Genomic DNA, 25285 nt, shown 5'->3' with positions numbered 1-25285 from the left:
TGACTCCTTGAAAATCCTTGACTGGTTATCCAAGCCTGTTCCGGGATCCCTCCTTATCACCAGACTTCTGACACTGGAACAATTCTGGCCACTGACAGTCTTTAGAGATGAGGCCCTGCCATGACCCTCCTCAGGGCAGTCTTTTCTGAATCTCTGTGTCCCCCCAGTGGTCCCACCAACAGAGGCCATGCTGCTGCCCTGTATCATTCTACTCCTGCTTCTTGTATAGCTGTCTCACCGCCTCAGTTAAATGAACAAACTTCCAGAGAACAGGAACTATGTCTGCTACAGACACAGTATCCTCAAAGCCCTGGAGCTATGCATGCCCTTGGCAAAAACTTAATAATCATGTGAATTATCTTTTCATACGAAATAGAGGCTGACAACCCATGGGCAACCAGCCGGATTCCGTGTGCAAGGCATACAAAAGAATTAACCAAGCTGCACTCTGGATGTGGCTTCTAGACTGGGATCTCCTTGTCTTGATGCTGTCTCTTTCCTTACTCTTATCGCTGCCATTTACCCAAACTGTAAATTCAGTGTAAATGTAAGATGCTAAAGCGGTAGATGGGGAACAACGTACTGGGTGTTCTAGAGGGTCAGCCCCCCTGTCTGTTCCCCACCTCTGCAGCCACCTCTCATATTCTACCCCCCACCTCACTCCACACTCCAGGCCATTCTGGACTTTGTTTGGTTCCTCAACTGTGCCATGGTCTCTTCCCCCTCTGCACACTCCGTCTTCCTAAGACACACAGCTTCCTGCCACCTCATTGCCAAGCTAACTCTTATTCATATTTCGAGTCTCAACCTGCATATTTCTTGCAGAAACTTTCTACAAATCCCTACAGCATGGTGGGTGGCCCTGCAAAGGCCTCTCAAACTTCTCTGAACTTTCTCTTGAATGATGTTGATGACAGTAATTATGACTGTAACAATCACTAACATTTACTAAATGCTTACCGTAGTCCAGGGACCTGACTCAACTTAATCATCATTAACATATTGTGAGGCAGGTACCTGATTAACTCCATGAGGAAATCAAGTTTCAAAGATATTATCTTGAGAAAGTTCACATCATTCACCTAGTCTGGCCCCAGAATTCACGTTCTTAACCAACACATCATGCTGCCTCTTACAAGACCCATGTTTATAAAAGACTGTGTTTATAATTATTTAACAGCTAAATATTCTACTAGGCAGCAAGCTCCATGGAACAGTGTTTGGACTTAGTGTTCAATAGTGTGTTTCTAAACTCTAACCCAAGAGCTAGCATGCAGAAGGCACCAAAAAGTATAACTTAAATGAACAAATGAAACAGCCAGTTGGCGAGCTCACCCAGAATCCCAAAAGAAAAGATTGTACCCTCTCAAATAGAAGACGTCTAACACTTACTCAAAAAAGTATCATGATCATGGTAATATTTATTCTAAAGTTTCCCTTTCTACAAACCAACCTTAACCAAACAAATCCAAGCATGCAGAACTAGAAAGGGTGTGATCTGGAAAGCAGTGAACCCAAGAAAATTCTTCTCCAGAAGAAAGCACAGGGAGGTCCAAAGGGAGTGCCTATGGAACACAGCTGAGAAAGCACAGGTCGGTCTATCCAGGGACACAGTGGCAGCAGGCCATCCCACTCAGACCCAGCACAACACCACGAGGGGCCGACTCACCTCTCTCGCAGGTTCTTCCCCAGTAGCCGGTGCCCGTGCAGTCGCAGATGAAGCGGTTCCAGCCGTCCTTGCACACGGCGTTGTTCTTGCAGGGGTAGCTGTCACACTGCTTGGCGCTCATCCGTGAACAGGAGGACTTGACGCCCGCAGCATTCTGCATCTCCGCCAGCTGCCGGATGTTTTTGCTGCGCCCGTCGATGAACAGGTCACGGATGCAGCCCACGTAGCCGTAGTTGAGCATGGCGGTCCAGAGCTCAGTGGGGAGGATAAGGCCAGCACGGTTCTCCGGCAGCCCACCAAGGTACATGTCCCCCTCCAGGTCCAGGATCTCGCTCTCCCCACTGGCGGTGAACGGCGTGCGCCTGCTGTTCACTGATATGGTACCTGGGATGGGAGGACAGAAACAGTGAGCTAACAGCCCTCCAAACATTTCAGGTGAGGCTGCCAGTTGATGAAACAAATAAAAGGAGCCTAGCAGGCGAGTTGTGAGACTAGTATGGCCCGGCCAGGAGAGAACAATGCAAGCAAGGGAACGAAATGCTGTAAAACGGACAATGTAGGGCACTTGGTTCCAATCTCTGCCAGCTAAGACGGCCTGGCCCGGATGACCGCCCAGAACAATCCCAGTGGCCTAGCACCTAGAAAGATCTCTTTTTTTCTACCTCAAAGTCTTGGCTGAGAGGCGGCTGCTGTCAACCTGCCAACCATACAGGTTGACAGCAGCAGAGTCCCTGCCTGTGTTTAAACCACACCTCCACCATGTACTGGCTGGATAACCTTGAAGTAACTTTACCTTCCTGGCCCTCGATTTCCTTATCAATAAAGTGGGAAAAGAACTGTCCCTACCTCACAGGTTGGTGTGATGATTAAAGGAGCTCATATGTGTACCTGGGACAGAATAAGGCTCTGCAAATCCTGCCTGAGTCTTCATTACTGTCTCACCATCGCCGGAAGGATGGGACCTGCTCCTCCGTCTCTCTCCCCCCACGCACTGATACTCTCTGCACTGGCCTTAGCTACATAAAGAAACATGTTCCAGTTAAAATCTATTTCACAAACATGTACTGAGAACCTGCTCTGACTCTGGTCAAGCTCATGTCTGTGCCTAGAACTAAACAGACATGTCCCTGCTCTCATGGAGCTGATGTTCCAGAGAAAAAGAACAGGAAATAAACAAGAGAAACTGGATAATGGCAAGTGGGAGGGAGAGAGTGAAATGGGAGCTGCAGCAGCGCACGGCTTCTGCTTTAAAGTCGGTGAAGGCTTCTCTAAGCAGATGACAGGTAAGCTGAAACCAGGATGCTGAGAAGGATTCAACCATGCAAAGTCCAGGGGGAAGAATATGCATTGCACAGAGAATGGCACCTACCAAGGCCCTGGGGTAGGCAGGAGTGCAGCTAGAATAGAGGAGGCCAGAGGGAGTGAATAAGAGATGAGATCAGAGATAGACCAGGCACGTGAGATCGTGGAAGATGCACCTCTGGAACCTGGCCTGGAAACTTGGGAACTGGGATTCTAGTCTTGAATGGCTTTCTGACCCTATACCAGCCCCTAAACCCCTTTATAGCTCAATTCCTAAACTGTAAAAATCAAGGTGCTATTCAAACATGCCAAACATCATGCCAGAAATTTTAAAAATTATTTACTATTCTTAAAGTGCTTTATTGGTACCAAGATAGTTGAGCCATCCATCAGCCAGCCTTCACTTAATCTGAGTCTCAATTTCCTTGACTGTAAAGAGGGCAGCCTGAAAGGCCTGGAGGACCAAATAAGATCAAGAAAGTGAAACACACTCTAAATCACAAAGTCAACACAAGGGTGGAGGAGCAGAAAGAGGAGGGGCTGCTGGGGGGTTAAGCTTGGCCTGGGCATGCTTCCCTCTCCTCTCCCCTGGAAGTTCTCTCCAGGAGAAATCTGCTTTGTCTTTTTTGCTTTTTAATCTCTTAAAAACCTAAGTAACAACAGAAGTGTCCTGGTCACCATTTTAAGTACTTTCTGTGCTTTTTAGGACTCAATCCTCAAAACAGTCTGGTGAGGTAGGGGTTAGTATTCCCTCTGTTTCACAAATGAGGATGCTGAGGATTGTGTCTCTTCTCTCTTCCTCAGTTTTCTTTCTTTACCTGCCACCATGTCCACTGAGCTAATCTGATCACCAGCTAATGGGAAGGAGCATCTATTACCAAATAAGAACAGCACCAGAACCGATTTAAACAGTGGAGTCTGAAATACATCCTGAGGGAAATCCGTCTTCTGAGTGTGTGACCGTAACTGCTCGGAACGCACTTATCAAGTTTTGAGAATCAGTCCCTCAGCTGGGGAATGAAGATAAAAGTTCTCTAGATCACCTCTCAGTCACATTCTTCAGGATGAGCAGGGAAGGGGGCACCACATTTAGATACAAAAACACTTATGTTTTCATAACTATTCATTTTAATCAGGGTCTATAACTAAAAACATACTAGGAAATATCCTCATGAAGAAATGAAATGCAGTGCATATTACAATTTCATATTATGCTGCTTTTATGTGAAAAGTATTTGTTTACTCAGTAACTTTTTACAGGCTTTGATCAAATTTACCAGTACTTCAAAGTATTAACCAATGCCACAGTGCCCAGGTATAAAATTTAAACCTTCTGTAATCCAAACATATTTCTCAAAATATGGGTCTACTACTGGTTCTAACAAAACATAGTAACTGCCCTACTTGAAAAGGCAATTGAAAGTGTTGAAAATAAACAGAAACAGACATGTGGCAATTACACATGTTCTAGCCGGCCTGTGACACAGATAGGTGACCTCTAAGCTGTGCCAAAGTCTAGGTTGGTCCAGAGACCCAACCATGACAGAATTCCAGAGACCCAAAACACAGTGTCTTAAAAACCAAAGAGGAGGGAGGGTTTCCTGATTCTGGGACAGCTTTCTGGCTCCACCCCTGCTGACATTTTTATGAATAAACTTCGAAAGATTTGGCCTCCGGAGAAATTCTGTGTATTTGTTCTGTTAAAAAAGAACAAAATGTTCATTCTTGGCCAACAAGCACATTTAATTTGAAGCCTCTTGGTTCTGATCAAATTTCAGGCAATCAATAGGGCATCCTGCTGGGCAACAAGCCGCCCAGGTCTGCAACCTGCCCCCATCCACCCTCCGCACAGAACCCTTCCAGCTCCTCCCAATGGCAACATAGCACATCTCTGCCATCTCTAGCGCTGGAATAACGCGGAGAAGCCATCCCCATGAGCTCAGCCGTTCCTGGTTACAGCCATTAAGGGAAACCTATTGCTTTCTCTATCAGCCAAAAGCACCTAGAAAGTGTCCAAAAGGAGGATGTTTTTGTTTACCAGGCAAGTAAATTCTCAAAAATACGGCAAATATAGCCAAGATCCATCTTGAGTATGACACCACCTAAATGGAGAATCAGGACATGCGTGAAATTCAAATGCTCTAATTTCTACTCTGGGTTAAGGGCTCTTTCTGATGGCACAGAATGTGACCTTCATTGCCACATGTCCATGGAAAGCCAGGCAGACTGTTCGGGCATTCAACAGCCTCAAACTTTCTATTTGCATTTCCCTACCCCCCACCTTTGTTGCTATTCCAGAGTGGCTGTGTACCGCCTGAGGCCAGCTTGTTTGATCTGTGGCTGTAGAAACAAACAAAGCCATTTAAACCAAACGTAAAAGGTTATGAAGAGGAAGGGAGCATTAGTGAGGTCTGAGCTAAGAGTGAAATATAAGCTTTCACACCAAAGAAGGCTTTAAATTGAACATGATTTCAGGAAAAATCAATTTGCTTTTTCCTTTCTTGTCATAATTTTTCCCTGCAACAAAACTCTTGCCAATTATTGAAGGGTGTAGCATTGTATAAACTCTTGCACAGCGAAGCTCATCCCACAGAGTAATCACATAATGCAGCATCTGCGATGTCACAGTTGGTTTCCATGGTGATGAGAAAAAGGAGAAGGAGAAGAGAGGGGGGGAAAAAACCATCACACCAGTGACATGACAGTCACTTTGGTAGCAGTGGAAATGCAACTTGTAAAACCATCCTTAGCTCCAGGGTCTTGGAGCAATTCATCACTGAGATGATTGTGCAGTGAATGGCCGGGGCGATGAGGAGGAGGATGTGAGCCATCGATGACACAGGTGTCTTGTTCAGAAATGTAATCTTACAACAAGCACGAGAAGAATGGCAAAAGAATCAACAAGCATGCAAGTGCAAAAATAAAAATAAAAAATACAGAAAAGTTAAAGCTTTTTTCTAGTCTCCGTCACACAGCCCTGCCCCTTCCTACCTGATCTGCCATCTCGCTGAATGTCCACATGGTACCATTCTCCATCGTTGGCTTTTTTCTGAGTGGCTTTCACTTTAATGGTGCCTGAGCCCATGTCAAGCAGCAGGTACAGGTTGCCATCAAGGAGTTCCACAGCAAAGAAGTCCACCTTGGTGTTCTTCTGGCTCCGAGCATCTTTCCTCTCTTGCGGCTTGCCATGAGTGAAGAGAATCAGGCCATTGGGCTCAGTGGTGCGGAAGTCAAAGGAGATGGAGCCCATGCGTTTGGTGTTCCATTTGGGCAAGCTGATGTAAGCCTCCGGGGTCTCAAAGTTGATGGGGTCCAGTGTGGCCACATTCTCACACTTGAAAACAACTTCACCATAGATTTTCATCTTGGTGTCCCCAATGCGGGCCAAGCGAGACAGCTCCAGACGGATGTCATTATTCTTATATACAACCTGTCAAAAGCCAAACAAGTGCCATATGAATCAATCTTGCAAAGAGTAACCATCCATCGCTTACTGGGCACCCAGGAAAAAAGCTCAAGAAGAGGCTTCAGGACATAATCGTCTGAAACAGTATAAGAAAAATACACAGCACTTGAAAAAGCATCTGCAGAGACCACTGAGGTGCACATAAGCCCTGAATAAGCCCATATATTTCCATTATATTCTTTTTGTCTGTCTCCTTCTGGCCGTTTGGATTGCCAAAAAGTTATGCAAGCTTGCAAGTAGAAATCAAAAGAGACTGAGTTGCACAGACACCAGTAATAATTACATACAAAGTTATTTACTACAGTGTCCTCAGTAAAAGACCAGAAACAATCTAAATGACCATCAGTAACAGACTGGCACATCCTTATAATGGAATATTATGCATCCCTTAAAAATACGGTAGTGCTCCTGGTCTCAACATGTACACTCTAAGTAATACTGTTAAGTGAAATTACCAGGGAACCAATCGATTACACTGTTGTGGTACAAAGTGTATGTGCAATGGGAAGTGTGTGTTATATGTACGCATGCCTGTACACACATAAAACATTTTTGGAAGTAAATACAAGAAACTAAAATCTTCACTTGGAAGAGGATTTGTGGGATTCATATTCAGGAGTGGAGAGAGACTTGCTTTTCATGATACTGTGATGTATTGTTCGATTTTTCTTTTTAAAGAAAATGATTGAGCATTAAGAATTGGTGGGAAAGGAGATCTGGGGGGGGTTGTTTTACATTGCATGTGTCCTCTATATACACATAGTGAGAAAATGAAACACCCTAAAACATTTTTTTAAATCTATTATGACTTTCTAAACTTGGTATAATCCATATAAAAGCAGAGACTAATCTTGTTTTCCAAAACTAAAAATTTCAAAAAAGGTTTTACTGTTACTAGAACTGAATTTTGATGCAGTGTCCTGGGATGGGTCTCTGTCCTCTGTCCTCTGATCTCTTAGCAATGTCACATCCATACTACAATAATAAACAGGAAAAAATGGAAGGCAAAGAGGGTAGCATTTGAGTATTAACTACGCAAACCAGTCTGCTGTGTCCTTTACATTGTCTTGTTCAAATTCTATGTCAGGAGCCCAATTTAGGTTCAAGTCCCACATCTATTGCTTCCACACTGTGTGAACTTCACAAAATTATTTAACTTACTTGGTTTTCTTCCTATTCTGAAATTGGGAATGTAGGAGTAGACTATTTCATAAGGATGAAATAATACACAGAAAGAACTTAGAAACGGCACATAATATGGGCATAAAAACCTCAGCTCTTTGGGGGTAGTTGTTGTTAACCTGTTTTATCCTTTCCACAGCCCTGAGAAGGTTGTCTTATCTCCACTGCAGTAAAATAACAAGACTTAAGTGCTAGTCTTCCAATCTATCTCACTGGCAAGAAGTTAACTAGATGAGTCATTCCAGCATATACTATTTAATCCCTAACATTCAGCTGTAGAACCACTTCCCGTCTCTCCCCCAACACCAGGAGAGAATCAAGCAGAGATGTTTGCCTTTTAATATGTAACTCATAATAAAGAACTGAAAATGTCTCACCTACTGCATGACCTTGACCATGGGCCTACCCATAGTTAATACTGAAAGTAATAACAATACCAACATTCACTGAGCACCTACTGCCAGGTGCCATGCTAAGGATCTGAAGCCCAGCATCCCATGAGATCCTGACAACACCCATGAGATACCTCCCATCATTCTCCCACATTACAGATGCAGAAACAGACAGGGAGAGTAAGTAAGGAGCCAGCCTTGGTCACACAGCAGGTAAGTGGCAAAGCAAGACTTGAATCCAGGGAGTTAGACTCCAGAGTGCATGTGCTTTATCACTTGTGGACACTCAGAATGAGGTCCCACTAGAAGCACCCATGAAGCTTATCTTTAATACATAGAAAATCATGCACATTCAACTTTCCAATTCAAAAGTGTAATTTCTCATCTTAGCTCTACTGGACCGACCATGTGCGAAGAGAAAAGATTTCAAGATCCTTAGGCAATCACTCAAGTGAGCGAACAAGAAAAGAAACAATAAAAGTTTAATAACTGGCGGCTTCTCGACTCCCACTCCCCAACACGTGAGATCTTTGTCATAACCAAACTTCAGTTTTCTCTACATGTGGGTTAAATGCCCGTGACCAGTGCACTTGTAAAGGTTAATTATTAATGTAGAACAGCAGCTCATCCCAAAGGGACATTCTGAGGCCCAGCTCCATTGAACAATAAATGGAAAAAGAGGTTAAACATCCCCATAGGAGGCAGAAGGAATGAAAGAAAAGGGCCTTTTAAAAGGACGCAGGGTCCTGTGAAGAGGAATTCTTCTGTGAGAAGGGTAGGTAACCAAGACCAGGACAGACAGTGAATAACCAGAATGCAGATCTCTGGAGACACAGACAAGAGAATCAAGGCCAGAAATTAGCCGGACAGAGACTTCTCTCAAAAGCTCTTTGAAGGTGAGCTATCTACTCCATGACCCTGAAATTACCTGTCTATTTATATGCAGTTTCCATACCTTTCCCTCTGACAGTTGAATAACCTCTGTGAGTCCCATTTTATTTATTTCCAAAGGCAGGAGACTCAATACCTATTCTAGGAACTGCTTCCCTTTTCCCCCAGGGCTGTTATCAGAATTAAACGGGTTGTTATACACGGTAGAACATAGGCAATCCTAAATGGTACCTAAGAAGAAAATAATAGCACAATTTTGTTTCAGTATTGGGGTACTGTTGGAAACTGACAAGGGTCTTAATTAACATTCAGCTGAGAATCTCCTACCAATAAGAAAGTGATAGGTAGGCAGTTCAGTGATACTCAACTGAGAAGCTCCATGGTGGTCATGTTCACCTTACCCGCCCACGCACCTGCCTGGTGCAGGGCCATGGCCATGCAGAAGGGTACCAGCCCCTTCAGCAGGGCATGGAGGCAAGAAGCCCTGCTGGACCCCCCCTTACAAGGCAAATCAGTACTTGGTATAGTATTTTCAATAAACTCAGACTTCCAGCTAAATCAAAGTCCCCAGCTGATGACTAAACTAGGAAGAGAGTGGCAGCAAGTGACAGAAAGCAGACTTGGCTAACAAGTGGCCCCAACAAGGAACAACTAAAGACAAAGTGGAAACAGCTCCCTATGGGAGATGTCACACTGCCTGAGAGGCACAGTCAGAAAGAGTGGCAAGCCGGTCTTTGCACCCCACTCACAGGCTTGTTAAGGCTGCTATTTGGACATGCAGCTCATGCTTAGAAAGCCAAGACAGTTGTGGACAGAGCCTCAGGGTTAAGACAGACCCTCTCAGAACAACTGCTCTTGTTCGTCTCCATCATCTTTGATACAGAGGCACACAGGTACAATACTAGAAGTGTGGGCAAGCTGTGACAAGAGGACCAGTGCACTCAAAACAGCTACTACCTGTTAAGAGCATACGATGTGTCAGACACTTTGAAAACACTGTTGCACATCATCCACATTAAGAAAGTGAAATAGGTAGCATCAGCCTCGTTTTACAGAAATGGGGCTCAGAGGTGACTGGTACTTGCCCAAGACCACACAGCCCCTTAAGGGCATACCCGAGACTGGAACCCAGATCTCTGACTGCCCTGGGGCAGGGCTATGCTCCAAGGGTGGCAATTTCTAAGCTCTCCAGTAGCCCAAGCCTACCCATAAAGCAGAAACCCCTTAGCCAAGCACAGAAAACACACCCAGCTCCATCCTGATGCACTAAGTCCTTCACACCTGGTGTGTCCCTCCCTAGCGGATTCCTATTCCTCCCCAGTCCGGAGGCCCCTTGGAGGCCTCTGTGTGAACTCAGGCGTCAGGGCTTCTGCATCTCTGCTCACCAGGTTTCTACGCACAGTGCCTTCCTCTCCTCTCCACCCTCTTCAAGTGGTGCCCCTTCACCAGAATCCACATCCAAACCCACTCCAGGTCCTCTCTGATCACTCTGGTTCCTGCTCATCCCCACCATTTGATAAGTTTAGAATGCTTATGCTAATGATGCTGTCTGCCCTAATGCCCAAACCACTAGGCCTGACTGGAAAAGGAGAGACTGTTCTAACCTCCCTGACGTGCTTTTTGCATTAAACTTTCCATGGTGCTCAAGTCATATGGTAGGTCCATGACTGTGAATCTAAGGGGCAGAGGCTGTCCCAGTTCACAGGAGTACCTTTCTCCCTCTTCCACCTTATCCCCAGACACCCTGTTCTCAGCTTTCTGAGAATGTATGTCCACGTGTTCTGCTGTAAATGCCACATTCCTATGCACCCCAGCAAGGGATCCAGGAAGAACAGGGGAATGTGGGCATGTGCCCAGCAGCACCCAGATGGCCTCATGGTACTGCTTCTCCTGTCCAGGAACAGGTTTACCACCTGGCCTTTTCTCTTGTTTTTAAAGCACTTTTAATTCTCTATGTGTCTACACATAGGGCAATTTCAATAAAAACCACCGGATCAGCTTATAGGGCCGGGATTTACAGGCTCATGACTTTGAGACCACTGCTCTGCTCCAGGTCAGTGGAGGATGTTTGCAGCCAGGATGCTGGGAGACATTCTCTGGAGCATCTAGACTAGAGGCACAGAGCGGTGAAAAGCCAGTGTCAGGGTGCCTTGATGTGGAACAGTGTTGACAACAAATCCCAGTAAAGCCTTTCAACTTTATATCTACTGGTATACCCTTATACCAGTTTACATACAGCAAGCAATAGACAAAGACTCCCCACCCAAATTTAATCCTTTGACAGTAGATAATCACAAAATGAGCTTTTTCTCTTCAACTTCCAGGATGTGCAGCTTCTGGATAAATTTAGGGGCAAATCTTATTATCGTGTGACATTCCTACTCAGGGTAAATAAATAAGAAGCATTGTGAAAGAACTCTGCTTCTGGGGTAGCCACAGAATCACACATCCTACTTTCTTTACACCACTTCCCCTCCAGCCTTCCGGCAACGGATGACTCTGGTCTCCTGTGACTTTCCCTCCTATGAACTGTCTGCTCCACTCATCTGTCACACTCAGAACATTCAATCTTGTTATTTATGAATAAGCACGGGTCTTTTCAGTAGACCACAAACACCTTATTAGCCAACAAATATGCATTACAGTCTTTAAAGTCTGAAATAGCACCTAGTTGTACAGGTGCTTAAATGCTCATATCTTCATTAAATTAGGTGTTGGGCCCCAGCGGCAGTGCAGGGCAGTGGTGATGACCGACCACAGACTTCACAGCCTCACTCAGTGGGGGCTGAGTCCCGCTCCACCCTTGCTGGCTACGTGACCTTGGGCAGAACAGTTAACTTGCTTCAGCCTCAGGTTCTTCACCTTTAGACTGTAGGCAGCAAGTCTCACTTCACAGGATTGTAAGAAATAAGTGAGATTATCACATACTGAGGTAGTTTCGCAGTTCCTGGTGCTTTGTAAGTGCTCAATAAGTAGCAGTCATCACTATTAATTCTGTTATTTCCTGTGAGAAGCCATAGCTAGATCAACAGACAGGACAGCCTGACATGGAGCCATTAAAAAGGAAAGATTCCCTCTGGAGATAAGTTCTAAGCCAACTGTCAACTCCAGAGACCAGTGAGACTCTGGGTTTAAAATTCTGAAGTGAAAATAAAAGGTAAAGAATCACACATATGTAATTGCCTAATGCGGCATTCATACGTGAGAATGCCTAAATGGCAGCCATCCTTTGTCTCTCTCTCTCACACACACCCCCCCCCATATACTTGCACAGATTTAAGATTCATTATCATTAACACAATTTTCTATCATGGTGTACCGCTGACCAAATTCCAACAGTGAAGTCCCAGAACAAATGTGGCAGCAGATGGTCCTCTTAGTTTCCAAAGTCAGAAGAACCTAATATTTGGCATGGCTGGGGCCACATCTGCATCTATGGTCTTGCTAACAGGGGTCAGAGTAAACAAACTCTGCCTGCTGAGCTGCAGCTGACATTCAACCTGGGGCCCAGAGTCCCAGCTCCTGCTCACCACGGACAGCACCATTTTTATGCTTTACATTCCGTTCAGTGATCAGGATCTGCCAAAGATAAAAACTAAGTACCAGCAATAGTAAATGGGAACTGAGTGTCAGACTTGCAAGGAAGGAGCCAAAAAATGTCTAAGTTCTAAGGCTCAAAATAAAGGTCACAAATACTCCAGAAAAAGTTGAAACCAGTGATAGAATGTTGAAATTAATTAAACTTTAAAAAGGCTGTGTGATGTAACACTGTGGGTCAGAGAGTGACTGACTGTGAATGAGCATTGTGGATCAACCCATTGGTCTGACCTCGAACTAAAAAGCTATGGGTGCCAACCCAAGAGCCTCACTAATAATGCAAATCATCACCACTTATGCTCAAGACTTAGATAAACATGACTTGCCTGATGGGTTCTTTGTGAAAAAGTAATCAGATAAGTTTGCACTCAACTACAGGTAGAAGCAACAAGAAGTTTAAGACTTCCAACTGTTGGCATGACCACAATAAAAGTTTCAATTTTATTCTTCTCAAGAAGAATTTTCTTAGGAATATTATGTTCCTGATCAGCCTTTTAGTAGAATATATCCATGTATTCCAGAGAAAAGAATTTCAGCCTATCAATTTTGTGGGGCATTTAGGATACTGTAAAGATTTCATCTATCACAAGAGATAAGATTTGCCAATTCAGGCTTTATCATCCTCAGAGCCTACTAAAGCTTTTACTAAACTGTTGAAGCAAGAACTTGGCACAGACCAAAGACTTGGCATAATCAGAACCAAAGAAATAAGACATGAATGTGCATTTGTGGGCCACAGTTCTCCAAGACAGGCCTTGCCAATGGATAGTTTAAAAATAAATGTTTCTAGATGACTTAGAAAAGTTTTCCAGTAGATGGATAGCAAACTCTCCCAACTCTTAGAGCCATGCCGGAAAATATATGTCCCTAGTCTTCCTTCCTGGAAGATGGCATTCGCTGTCAATCGATGTAATTCTGTTCTACTCCCTTCCTCATTAAACTCAGATGGAGCCTCAGAATTCTCAAGGCAGTGCTCTAAGAAGTTACCACCAGTCACTGAGTCCTGGAACTTGAGGTGAACCTACCTCTGCTTTGGTTATCCTCTAACACAAAAGCCAACTTAAATATAAATTGACTAGTTACACTAGAATATCAGAAATTAAAATCCATGTAAATGTGTTAAATAACCACTATATCTGCAGCTCCAGACCACAGAGGACACCAAATTAAGATGAGATATAATCTCTGGCACCAACATGCTCAGAAATGTTGGAGGGTAATTTATGTTTTATATCAGAATGGGATATTTGCAACTCAAACTGTGCAAGGGTCTGTGATCAGAAACTTGACCTAGATTGTATTTCTCTTCTCTCTTCTTTCCAGGAATGGCACTGTTACAGTCCTCTAGACTTTATAAACACAGAGTCTATATGTTTCTGATGGCATAACCAATGCATCCCCAGGATATAGCAAAGTGTATGGCACACAGTTGAGGCTCAAATATACACTCCAACTTCTGGCATTTTTGTATGCACTACACAGACCTAACCAGCATTTTTGTATGTACCACACAGACCTACCCAGTGAATGCCTTCATCTCCTGCCTTAGAATATTTGATAAGGGCGCCGAACTGCCTACAGTGAAAGTTACATGTCACAAAGCAGAGGAACTAAGATCAGATGAGTAAGTGGTACCTGATTATGAAAAGCTCTAAAAATATAGTCATTATGCAACTGGGGAAAAAAGGAACCATTAGAGTAGAAAGGAAATCTTTAGCAGTTTGATCAGAAAGGTGACAAAATTTAAAAGGTGCCTTCCTGAATCACTAGGAATCTACTGTTACTTTTATTCTAAGGACTAGAAATGACTAATCATCTCACTGTTTTCCCTGGGGATAACATGTCTTTCCCTGCTTAAAACCCTTCAATGGGTCTCTACCAACTTCAGAATCAAATGCAAACTTATAAGCATTACATAAAGGTCTTTCTCCTCCTCCTCATCACCAGCCTTGCCAAAGTTCTGCAGTTCTTCCAATAAATCATCCCCGGGATAAGGCTTACCTGGATTCTTTTATCTGAAAAACTACTGCTCACCATTAACAGTTTAAGGATCACCCACTTTGGAAGCCTTTCCCAACATTTTTGCCCATTCCACTCCCATCTGCAGCTGATTTCCTCCTCCCAACTCTCGTGCCACCACGTTCTAACCACTGTCATAGATTTATCAAGTTGTACTATAATTGTCTGTCTTCCCCCAGTAGACTGGGAGATTTTCAAGTGGAATAAATTGTGCTTTTCTTCTGTGACTCCCCAAGCCTGGCACAAAGTCAGTGTATGTTTTTAGGAGGACATGGAAGAATGGAGAGGAAGAAGGACAAGGAAGATCACAAAGGCTACATTCTGATGCCCCTAAGTTAGTGAGGACTATAATGCAGAAAAAGCCTCTATATTCATTCTGCTTGATAGTTAACGATGGGATAAGTATGTAGGAAGATACAGTATCACAATTAAAAATAATCTGATGGAGCCATTGAACATTTAGTTGTCTTCCCTAGTGTGCATGCTTAGGAAATGTGTTTATATGTTAAGGATATAAATATGGAAAGTTCTGCACCCTAGAGTGGTAGCTGTCATTAGTTTATGTGTCCTGGCAGAACACTAACAGAAGCAGCAGCAAAAAAACCCAATCACAAATTCTAGCAAGATACTCTAAGAGACTGCCTGACAAAGCTCAGCACCAACACTGCCTCCACTCTATAGTGTGCTAAGAGACTACTGCACACCTCTTGACAATGTAGCTTGGACTCTCATGCAAAACAGATTCTGAAACAATACCTCAGAGCCTTTATCCTCTGTATCCAGAGTCAAAAAAAAAAAAAGCAAGAATGAATCCCTAACGGTGAAGCCTTTGGTGATAGCTAACAACTTCTGGCTGCTAACAACCACTGAAAAATACAGATTAAAATAGGAATGCCAAACAGCTTTTGAAGAAAGATTTTATGAAAAGCCCAAAGGAAGAAGAGCAAGAGAAAAATACTATAAAAAGATTCAATGAAAAAGAACCATCAAGAAGTCTAACATAGTTGGCTAGAAACAACAGTAGTCTATCAGGAAAGCCAAGTAGTCCATGCAGCTCAGAAAATGGAAGCAATGAGTTCAGAACCATGGACAGTGACATATTATACCAAGAGGTGCTGACCAACACACAAGTTTCTGGAAGGCTCTCAGGGCTAAGAGGGCAAGTTCACACAAGAGCTTTGCAGTTCACCCGCTTACAGTGTGAGGCCCACGCATTTATATAAAACACACGTGGGCCAGAGATGTATGGCTTCCTGATAGCCAACCAACTTTAAGAAATCTGTCTGTTAGAAGCAATTATCAACTATTTCTTGTCCGGCCTGCTAGGCAGCTCTGCTTCTAGTATAATGAAGGATCTAATCAGATGGCTTTTCAAAATGACCCAAAGAGTCATTCTGCAATCAGCAAAAGAAGTGAGAAAAGCGATAGAAAGATTATGCCAGGCTGGCTGGTACCTGATAACAATCCTTTCCAACCCTGTGCAAAGGACAGCAAATAAGAGTTGGGTTCAAACTTACAGTAATATAGATAGAAATGCTAGGATTCAAGTTGATTTTCTTCTGAACAAGTTTCTTTACCATTTGTTAACTTCAAAATAAAGAACTGTGCAACAAACGAGGCCAACCTCCTTTTGTCAGGGGGATGGCTTTCAAGATGATGGTCCTTAGCCCCAGTACTTACACCCATGAATTTCCATTATCTTTAGTAAATTTGCAAAGACCTAGATAACCACTAGATGTCTCTTATGCCATACAAAACTAGCCTGAGATGAATTTCACTACCAGTTACACAAATCATATTTAAAGAAAGCTTTCCTAAGTCCTGGATCATAGGTTTCAACTCTAATTCCTATTACAACTCACTCCTCTTCATATGTTGTCCATTTATACAATATTTCAATGGTCTTTTATGATGAGATATTAAATTACAGGCAGAAAATAGGAAACTATTATAAATTAAGGTTACTTTAGAGGTAGAAATGAGAGAGAGATGGGCAGAGAGGAATATTGCAGGAAGGGGACTTAAGGTGCCTAAAGAGGTCCAAAGTTCATTATCACTATTAGGAATCAAATAAGTTTCATATATATTAAGGAAGAAATCCACAAGCTAAGCCTGAATTCAGAGTCTCCATATACACTAGGATCTTGAATTTCTTAGATTCAATAACACTAGGTATGGCAAATAATTTCACATGTCAAATTTGATCAATTAAGAGTGGCTGCCTAGGACACAAAGTAGGAGAGATTACTGTGCTGTGACCAATGAACAATGTCTAATATGGGTGGGAAAATGGGGAATGGCAGCCCCATGATACACCTTTACAGAACCTGAGTTAACCCCCCAGCTCTAAGCTTCCCATGTTTGAGATGACTGTGGGCAGTGGCAATGACAATGATAGTAGATGATTGTGGGAGATGGCAATGATGATAGAAGTAGAAGAAAGTAGCAACAACTAACCTTAATGGAGGGCCTTCTATGGGCTAGACATTGTTCTTAGTATTTCACATAAAATTATTTAATCCTCACATGACAAATATCCAAAACAAGATATAGCACCACTCTTGAGAGTGAAAGATCACACTTTAATAATTCACCTGAACCACAGATAATCCAGAATATTCCAAGATCACCTGGGGTGAGTGGCCACCCTGTTTGATCCTCACAACTCGAGGCATGAGAAGCAGCATAACTAGGCTGTTGGGGCGCCCCCCACAGGCCTGTGAGCACTGTAGTTGCCCAGCCTCTGGACAAAGAAAGATCCTGAAGACAGTGACAGAGACATTAGTGGTCTATTGGACAGGGGATCTTACATGTCTGCAGCAAAACATCCTAGAGCGACACCTCACTGCTTACAGCAAACAGGTAGAACATGGCAGCAAACTTCAACAATCAGTGGGGAAGGAGGCTACCATTTACAGGGGGAATTGATGTCAGGTTGGCTCATCAGTTACCAGGGAAACCAGTGGCTGGGGCGGGGTGGGGGAGGTGCAAGCACGCAGGCAGTTACTGATTAAGCCCCATAATTAAGAGGATTGAGTAGTCATGTGAGTGAAGCAGGGACTAGTTGAGCAAAGGATATACAAAAAGCAAGACTGGCCATCTTGAGTAACCTGACCATTCACTCCATCCCTATATACCCTGCATGACCCTTAAAATTTTGATCTGCCCCTCTTCCTCAGTATCCCTGGGGTCAGGTCTGTAGAGGTGCACTGCAACTAAATACCACACACACAACACAGACACCAGCAGCTCAGACTAGGGATGAAATGTGAGAGGTCTAACAGGTACAATACAGGGGGGATCATGACCACTGAGCAAAATACAAGCAGTATCAGCATTCTGCGATAACACCACCCTGCCTGTGATTTCTGTCCTGACCTGCACTCTTAGTCCCCACAGCCAGCGCCATATCCTGGAGAGGTGGTTAACAACAGAACACAGGTTAATATAATGGTGCCTTTCCCGTAGGGGGCCCGGATTAATCACTTTAGTAGTCCTAGGTGGGGCCATGTAGAAGACAGGTTAAATCTGTAATCTCCTTTCTAGTCTTATATCCCGTGGAGCAGCAAACCCAAGCCACCAGGGACTTTACCTGCCCACGCCAGGGCCATTCGATAATGTGTTTCCCAAGGCAGACCCTGTGGCAACGGCAAAAGTGAGTTACTGTCCTGATCAATAGTTAGCAATGGTCCTTCAGTGGTTAACAGTAGTTGCCTCTGGGTTAACGTGGTGAAGGCACTGGGATAATTGCTCCTGGGATGTTCAGTGATAGTTTGTAGGGCTGGTCCACATGTTGAGAGAGGGGGGTTTCTGTCTCAGTTAAAGCAGTCCATTCCTCCTTCCAATTATCCCGGCAGTAGTGGGGTTGTGGGGTGGAAATGCTAGTGTATGTCTTTTTTATCAGCTCATTCCTGAACTTCATAGCCAGTAAAGTAGATTCCTCAGCTGCTATCTATTTGATGTGCACAGGGCCTGTATATCACACACAGCTGTTCTAGACCCGATAGTGGTTTTTCGCTTGCTCTACGACTCGGGTAGGCTTCTGTAAGGCCTTCCACCTGCTGTAACACACTGTAGATGGCACATAGCTGCCGCTCCATCACATTATATTGCTACTTTCCCCTCTCCATAGCTGGGACCAGAAGCTCAAGGGTACTCATTTTGCCGTTGCCACAGGCCCCAACCAAAGCCTTCCAGGTAACTGGCCACATCCAATTCACAAGCCTGTCCCTTAGTTAGTACCCTAAAACCCGTGACAATAATTGTTTAGGGGTGGTGGGTCAGGGATACGCCTGTATGACCCAACCAGATAACCCCCAAGTGTCTGATAGGTAATCCAGGTCCTTGCATTTTGTCCACATCCACCAATCATTCCTGTACAGAGGAACCAGTAACACGAGGTTGCTAGTTTTAAACTGGTTAACAGGATATCATCAACACAATGGAGGAGAAAGGCACCTCTCCTGGTAGGCAGCTGCCACAGGGCCCCACATGCTAAAGGACAGCCACCCGGGATTAACCCTGCAACCTTCCGTCCCCGTCCTTACTTCCTAACATTTTGGTACTCACAGGTGTTTCCTCGGCCTCCTGGCTGGCTCTTCAATGCTTGGGCTGTACCCCGCAGGCCTGCAAGCCTTGTAGTGGCCCAGCCTCAAAACCAAAGAGCGAGCCAGGAGACAGTGACAGAGACATCAACATTTACTCGACAGGGGACCTTACACGTCTGCAGCAAAACGTCCTGGAGCAATGCACCCAGTGTGTAGGCCAGAGAGCAGACAACATGGCAGCAATCCTCGCCACTGCGCGGGGAAGGAGGCTACCATTTATAGGGGGAACGGACGTCACGTTGGCGCATCAGTTACCAGGGAAACCAGTGGCTGGGAGGGCGGGGGGGAGCAAGCTGCCTGATTAAGCCCTATAATTAAGATTGGATTGGATACTCATGTGAGGGAAGCAGGCAACTGGTCGAGCAGGGGGATGTACAAAGAACAAGAGAGCAGCCACCCTGAATGGCCTGACCACACACAGAGGTAAGAGACATGTGCTGAAATCAAACCACCTGGGTTCAGACCCTTGCTTTGCTTGTTACTGTGTAACCTGAACAGGTCGTTGAACCTCCTTCCTCATCTTTGAAGAGAGATAATAATAATACACCTACCTCACAGGGTTGCTGTGAGGATTAGAAGACTAAGTACGTGTAAGGGGTTTAAAACAGTTCTTGGCACATTGTAAGTATTGGTTACTATTACCTTCACTTTACAGAAGAGGAGCTGAAAATCAGATATTTTAATACCTGTCTAAGGTCACACAGCTATTACACAGTGGAGCCAGAATTAAATGCAGATCAGTCTGGGTTGAGAGCCCGTGCACTCAATAACTATTATCATCCTGCTGCTACTCAACGTGAGAAAACAATGTTTCCGTAAGATCCCTCCCATAATCTAGCTTCATCGGCCAGCTGGCCTATAGGAGACCCACTAGAAACGGGAGTTTCTGTTGCCTGTGCCTGAGGCTCGCAGGTTACAGTCAGGCAGGCACACCGAATGACGCATGTTCAGGGCCCCAGTCACAGCCTCACGGAGATCCCTCCTGGGGCCCGTGCCCTCCTCAGGCTATATGAGACAGAGGTAAAGGAGGTACAGAGGAGCCAGGAAGTGTCTGCTTCGCAAACTCACTGCTGAAGGTCTCCTCAAATTCAAAGACTGATGAAGACCCTGCTCTGACCTTGCACAAGGGGCCCACTCCCGAGTTCCTCTCTCTTGATCCCACCTAAATTCCCCTCCCATTGACCACCTACATCCTTTGTGACCCTCCTGATGAAAAAGATGGCAAGAGCAACCGCTGGACACAGAAGAGTGAGAGCCAGGCCAGCTGAGCACACCTGTCCCTCCAGAACTAGACCACAATCCACCCCAAACAGGGCCAGATAACAGGAAGTGGCTGCCACCGCTGCCCAGCCCAGAACCCCAACCAGCTCTCCTACACTTCCTCACCTCCTCAGTATACCTAAGTATCAATTGTTTAATTTCATGAGAATTGGCAATGTTATCATCGCCACCTGTCCGGTGACATTAGACTGACCTAAATTAGCCCCTTCCTGACTGTAGCCCCTGGCTTCTTTTCAATGAGCCATCAGTTTGGAAGCTGTTTACTGATGAGGTATGTCTGTAGGCAAATCAAACTCCTAGAAGAATAGAACTTTACGTCTACAAAGGGGGAAAACACCTGCCTCTTCAGAAGGCTGAATACATTTCCCCAAAGAGATCAGGGCCTAACTGCTAAAACCTGTGAAATAGTATCTTACTGAAAAGAATCTTTGCAAATGTGATTAAGGCTCTTGAGATGAGGTTATCCTGCATTATCCAGATGGGCCCTAAATGGAGTCACCTGTATCCTTATAAGAGCGAAGCAAAGAGAGACAGATTCAACACACAGAGAGAAGACAATGTGAAGGCGGTGGCAGGATTGGACAGATGCACCCACAAGTCAGGAATTCCAGCAACTACCAGAAACTGCAGGAAGCAAGCAAGAGATTCTCCCCTACAGCTTCCAGGAGGAGTGTGGCCTTGCTGACATCTTGATTTCTGCCTGGTGAAACCAGAAACTGATTTTGGACTTCTGACCTCCAGAACTACAAAAGAATAAATTTCTACTGCTGTTTTAAGACACCAAGCTTGTGATACTGTGTTACAGTAGCTGAAGTAAATTAATACACTCTCCCTCTGCTCAATCCCCAGTCCCTGTAAGACAATAACCCCCCCCCCAGGGCAAGGCTTCCTTGCTTTGAGGCTGGCCATACACAAATTTCTCAGGTTTTGGGAGGAAGAACCAAATAAAAATGGAAAATTGTCCAGGCTGATCTTCCCTGGCAATCCAATCCTACGATGCACTGCCTCTGAAGTTTAAATTACCAGTTATATGTAACTACCAGGTTTTTTATCCCATAGCTTTATCAAGTATGTGCTTATATAATACAGAGAAGCTGCCTGACTCTCATAACCCTCATAGCTGGAGTTCAAATCAAAGCAAAAATTAAATACAAGAATTAAACAAAGCATGAATTATGTATAACTCATCATGCTGGAAGCTACCTAATTCTTACACCACAATCTCTTCCTTGAAGAACATAGCATATTCTGGGGAAGACAGCCATGTATATTGTTATTCAGTCACTAAGCATTTATTGAGCAACTACTATATACAAAGCACCATGCCAGGAAATGTGGGAGATACAAAGAAGAAAGAGACATTGGCTGTCTTCTCAAAGATTTTATTCTATTAAAGGAACCAGATATATACACATTTATTCATATGCTCATTATCTATTCAGTCAGTATCATGCTCTGTGGAAGTACAAAGATGAAAAAGATATAGCAAAGAAATCCTCTTAGAAAGGGAGACAGTCAGAAAAGTTGGCAATTTGCATGGCAGAGGTTTTTAAAAAGTATTCCTACTTACCAAGAAAGCACAGATGAGCCCTAGTTCAACCTATGAGTTGGAAGAAGGGTCAATCACAAAATGCTCTCCAACAGGCAGAGTGCTAAGGGAAGGCTTGGTAAATGATAGGCATTGGCCAGGAGAAAGGGAAAAGTAAGAGACAACGTGGGGGAAAGACAGGGGTGAGAAATCTTGGCATATTTGCAGAGTGGAGCGTGATCAGTGTGGCTGAATTACATAAAGTAGGTGGAGTGATGGAGGCTCTGGTAGAGAAGATGATAAAGAAGGACACTGGATAAGACCCCAGAAGACCTCCTGCATTCAGCTGACAAGTTTTAACTTGGTCCTAAAGGCAGTGGGGAACCACTCAGGTAGGAGAGTGATGGAGTCAGGCTGACATTGTATGAAAGATTAATCTGGTGGCCACATGAAATGAATTGAAAGGAAGCAAGAGAAAAAGTAGAGAAACAACTTGAAAATCTATAGCAACATGACATATATAAAACCAAAAGTATAAAAAGTACAATGAATAGAATTATGATTGGTTTGGTGGTAATACGTGTGCTGGAGAAGAGAAATGCATAAAGAAAATGAAAAAGAGATGATTAAGCTGATAAAATATGCTCATGTCAAATCACGGTCTTGAACATGAAGCTGTGCACTGAGGATCCAGAGCAGGAGAAACATAGCCAAAAACAAGTTTTATGAGAGATGATATGGCAACTATGTATAGGGCATTTTAGAAAAATCTAAATAAGAGAAAGTAATGTCCAGGTCTAAAGCAGTGACGGTGAAAATGCAAAAGGAGGGGGAAATTCTAGAAAAATTTCGGAGATAAAGCTGAAAGGGCTTGATGACTTGGAGGTCATGGGAATGATGTACCAGCCAGGTTACTGAGGCATCCAATTCTCCATCTAGCACTGACAATGAAAGATATATACTAAGTGCCAAGAATGGTGATAAATGCTTTATATTTAGAATTCCCTGTAATTATCACAATAATTCTATGTGGTAGCATCAATATCCCATTTCATAGATGAGAAAACTGAGATTTGGAGAAGTCAAATGACTTGCACAGGTTCACAAAGCTTCCAAGTGGCAGGGCTAGGATCTGAATTCAAGTCCATCTAACTTCCCCAATGTATTGTCAAAACCATGGGACTGTGTGATTGGCTCATGTATTCCAATTACTTTGGACAAAACAATTTAGAAATAACCTTTACTCAACCACAATGCTATTACTATTTCTCAGGAAATCATCCCCATCTAGGGACCCCTATGATCACAAAACCTCAAGAAAGACTTGTATATTGCTGCATATCTGAATCAGCAGTCACTTCATTTACCAATTTTCTTGAAATCCAAACCAACAGCTGGAAAGCTTGGTGCCATCTTAATCAAGCCAAACTGGAATGATCAAGGAAACAAAAAAATAGGCAAGGATCCTGGGGAATACATGGCGTTTGGGGGACATTCCTCTTATCAAAGGTCTAACAGATACCCTGAGAGAAAACTAAAGACTTTGGGAAAACCAACCCACTTTTATCTCTGACTCCTTGATCTTTAGAGTTTATTTTTGGACTGGCATGGAAGTAACCACTATCAGATAGTACCTTAAATGCTTCCTAAGGAGGTGTTGACACTGAAAAAAAAAAGGACAGTAACCTATAAACAAAGCAAGTAGTACAAAATTAAATGTATGGTTCCAGAGTTTACCCAAGGACCTTTCTTGGAGCTTTCATAGCACTGGCCCTGCATGGTCACTATTTTCCCCTTTTCTAATGGGTCATTTAACTAGCCAGGCCCTTGTCTATGTTTTCTTTCATCACAAAGGTAGAAAATGTTTATTTTCCTGCCCAACATGATTTTGACTAGAAAGTGTCTTCTGTATTTACCACAGTCCAAAGATTTGAGGAGACTTGTGGATAATGGCATCTTTCTCCCTGGCCCCCGCACAGGCTGCCCTGAGGAAAATGCTGACACCATGGCCCATGGCACCTGACAGATTGTTAGGGTCTACCTGAGGCTCTCTAATTCTTATTCAAACTACGATAGTACAGAAAGGGGACGAGATCAAGGGTCCCTTGATCCAGGGCAAAGAAAAGGCAAGGCATCAACTTGACTCTATCAATAACCCTACATTTATCGCTTAACATCTTATAACGAGCAAAGAGAGCCAAAAGTGGCGACATGATAAATCAAGACGCTTAGCTTTTATCTCTTTGGCTTCTATCGCTGGAGTCCACCTGACTGTGTGGCTAGAGGATACAGTTCCAAGAAAAACCAATAAAAGGTGTTTTATTTAACCACAGATGAAAGAGGAAAGAGTTTTTACTACCCCATCTCTGCAGCATTCAAAATACTGTGTCACTGGCTTTCTAAGATAAAACATATTTAACTTACAATAATGAGTATTATTATTAGAGTAAGTAATTCTGAAATAAGATTATTAATGTCCTATTAACTAAATTTCAATAGGCCTCAGTCCTCAGAACCCTCAATATCTGTGAAATAGCTGACTATTTTTTTGTCTATAATTCCCTCCTCAAAATTCTTTTTTCTAAGGTTTCCTGACTGTACATTTTCCAAGTAACTCTTTGATGACTCACTTTCTGCCTCTGTCATCAGCAACTTTTCCAAATTGCTTAAAAAGAGGCTTTCCCCAGGCATCTGATGGATTCACTCCTTTCTCACTACTCCACTTCAATTGCTGATATCACCCACTCACACATCTTTATCTCTGGGCCAAACATTTTCCAAAGCCCCAGCCCCTAAATCTGAATTGTCTGATGGAACAATCATCTATCTAAAATTAAAATTCTACAAAGAACCATAGAATCAACCTGCTTAAAAGCAAACTCATCAATTCCTCCTCCTAACTTCTTCATTTCTGTAAATGGTCACCCAAGTTCACATTTTTTAAGTTATATCTGACTCTTCGCTCCTCATTGCTCCTAGTATTAACCTGTTACCAAGTCCATTGGCTCCATATCCCACAAGTCTTTCTCACATTCAGTTTCTCTATTCCATTCCTGCTGCCACTGGTCCTATTTAGGCCTCCATTTTCTTTAATCATCCACTAAACAACCATAGAGAACTTATTAATGTTAGGCTCTGTAACAAATGGTATGATCCCTGACCTTAAGGAACTTACCTTTTAGTAGAGGTGTTACACACGTGAACATCTATGTACAGTGACGTTAGAAGAGGAAAATGTATGGGAGACAGCAGATTCTCAAGGCAGAGTGGTCAATTTTGCATTGGAGAAATGGAGTCTGGACTAAGTCCCACACAGGTTAGTATGATACAGCTTCCTAATGAGTCTAGATT

The 25285-nt window shown here is 43.6% G+C and overlaps 1 protein-coding gene across 14 annotated transcripts in view; it reads right to left on the bottom strand.

Moving 5' to 3' along the window:
- Positions 1-25285, bottom strand: part of NRXN3 (neurexin 3) — a 1622069-nt gene that overhangs the window by 997502 nt on the left and 599282 nt on the right. For all 14 annotated transcript variants that reach the window (XM_072963522.1, XM_072963513.1, XM_072963517.1 and 11 more), the window contains 2 exons: positions 5963-6401; positions 1670-2053 (listed from right to left, as the gene is read on the bottom strand). In XM_072963522.1, coding sequence (XP_072819623.1) covers positions 1670-2053; positions 5963-6401 — 823 coding nt within the window. The remainder of the gene's footprint in view (positions 1-1669; positions 2054-5962; positions 6402-25285) is intronic.

This window comes from Vicugna pacos, chromosome 6 (genome assembly GCF_048564905.1).
Source record: "Vicugna pacos chromosome 6, VicPac4, whole genome shotgun sequence".
Classification (NCBI taxonomy): Eukaryota; Metazoa; Chordata; class Mammalia; order Artiodactyla; family Camelidae; genus Vicugna; species Vicugna pacos.
Note: the sequence above shows the minus strand (reverse complement) of the source record. Positions and strands in the feature narration are given on the sequence as shown.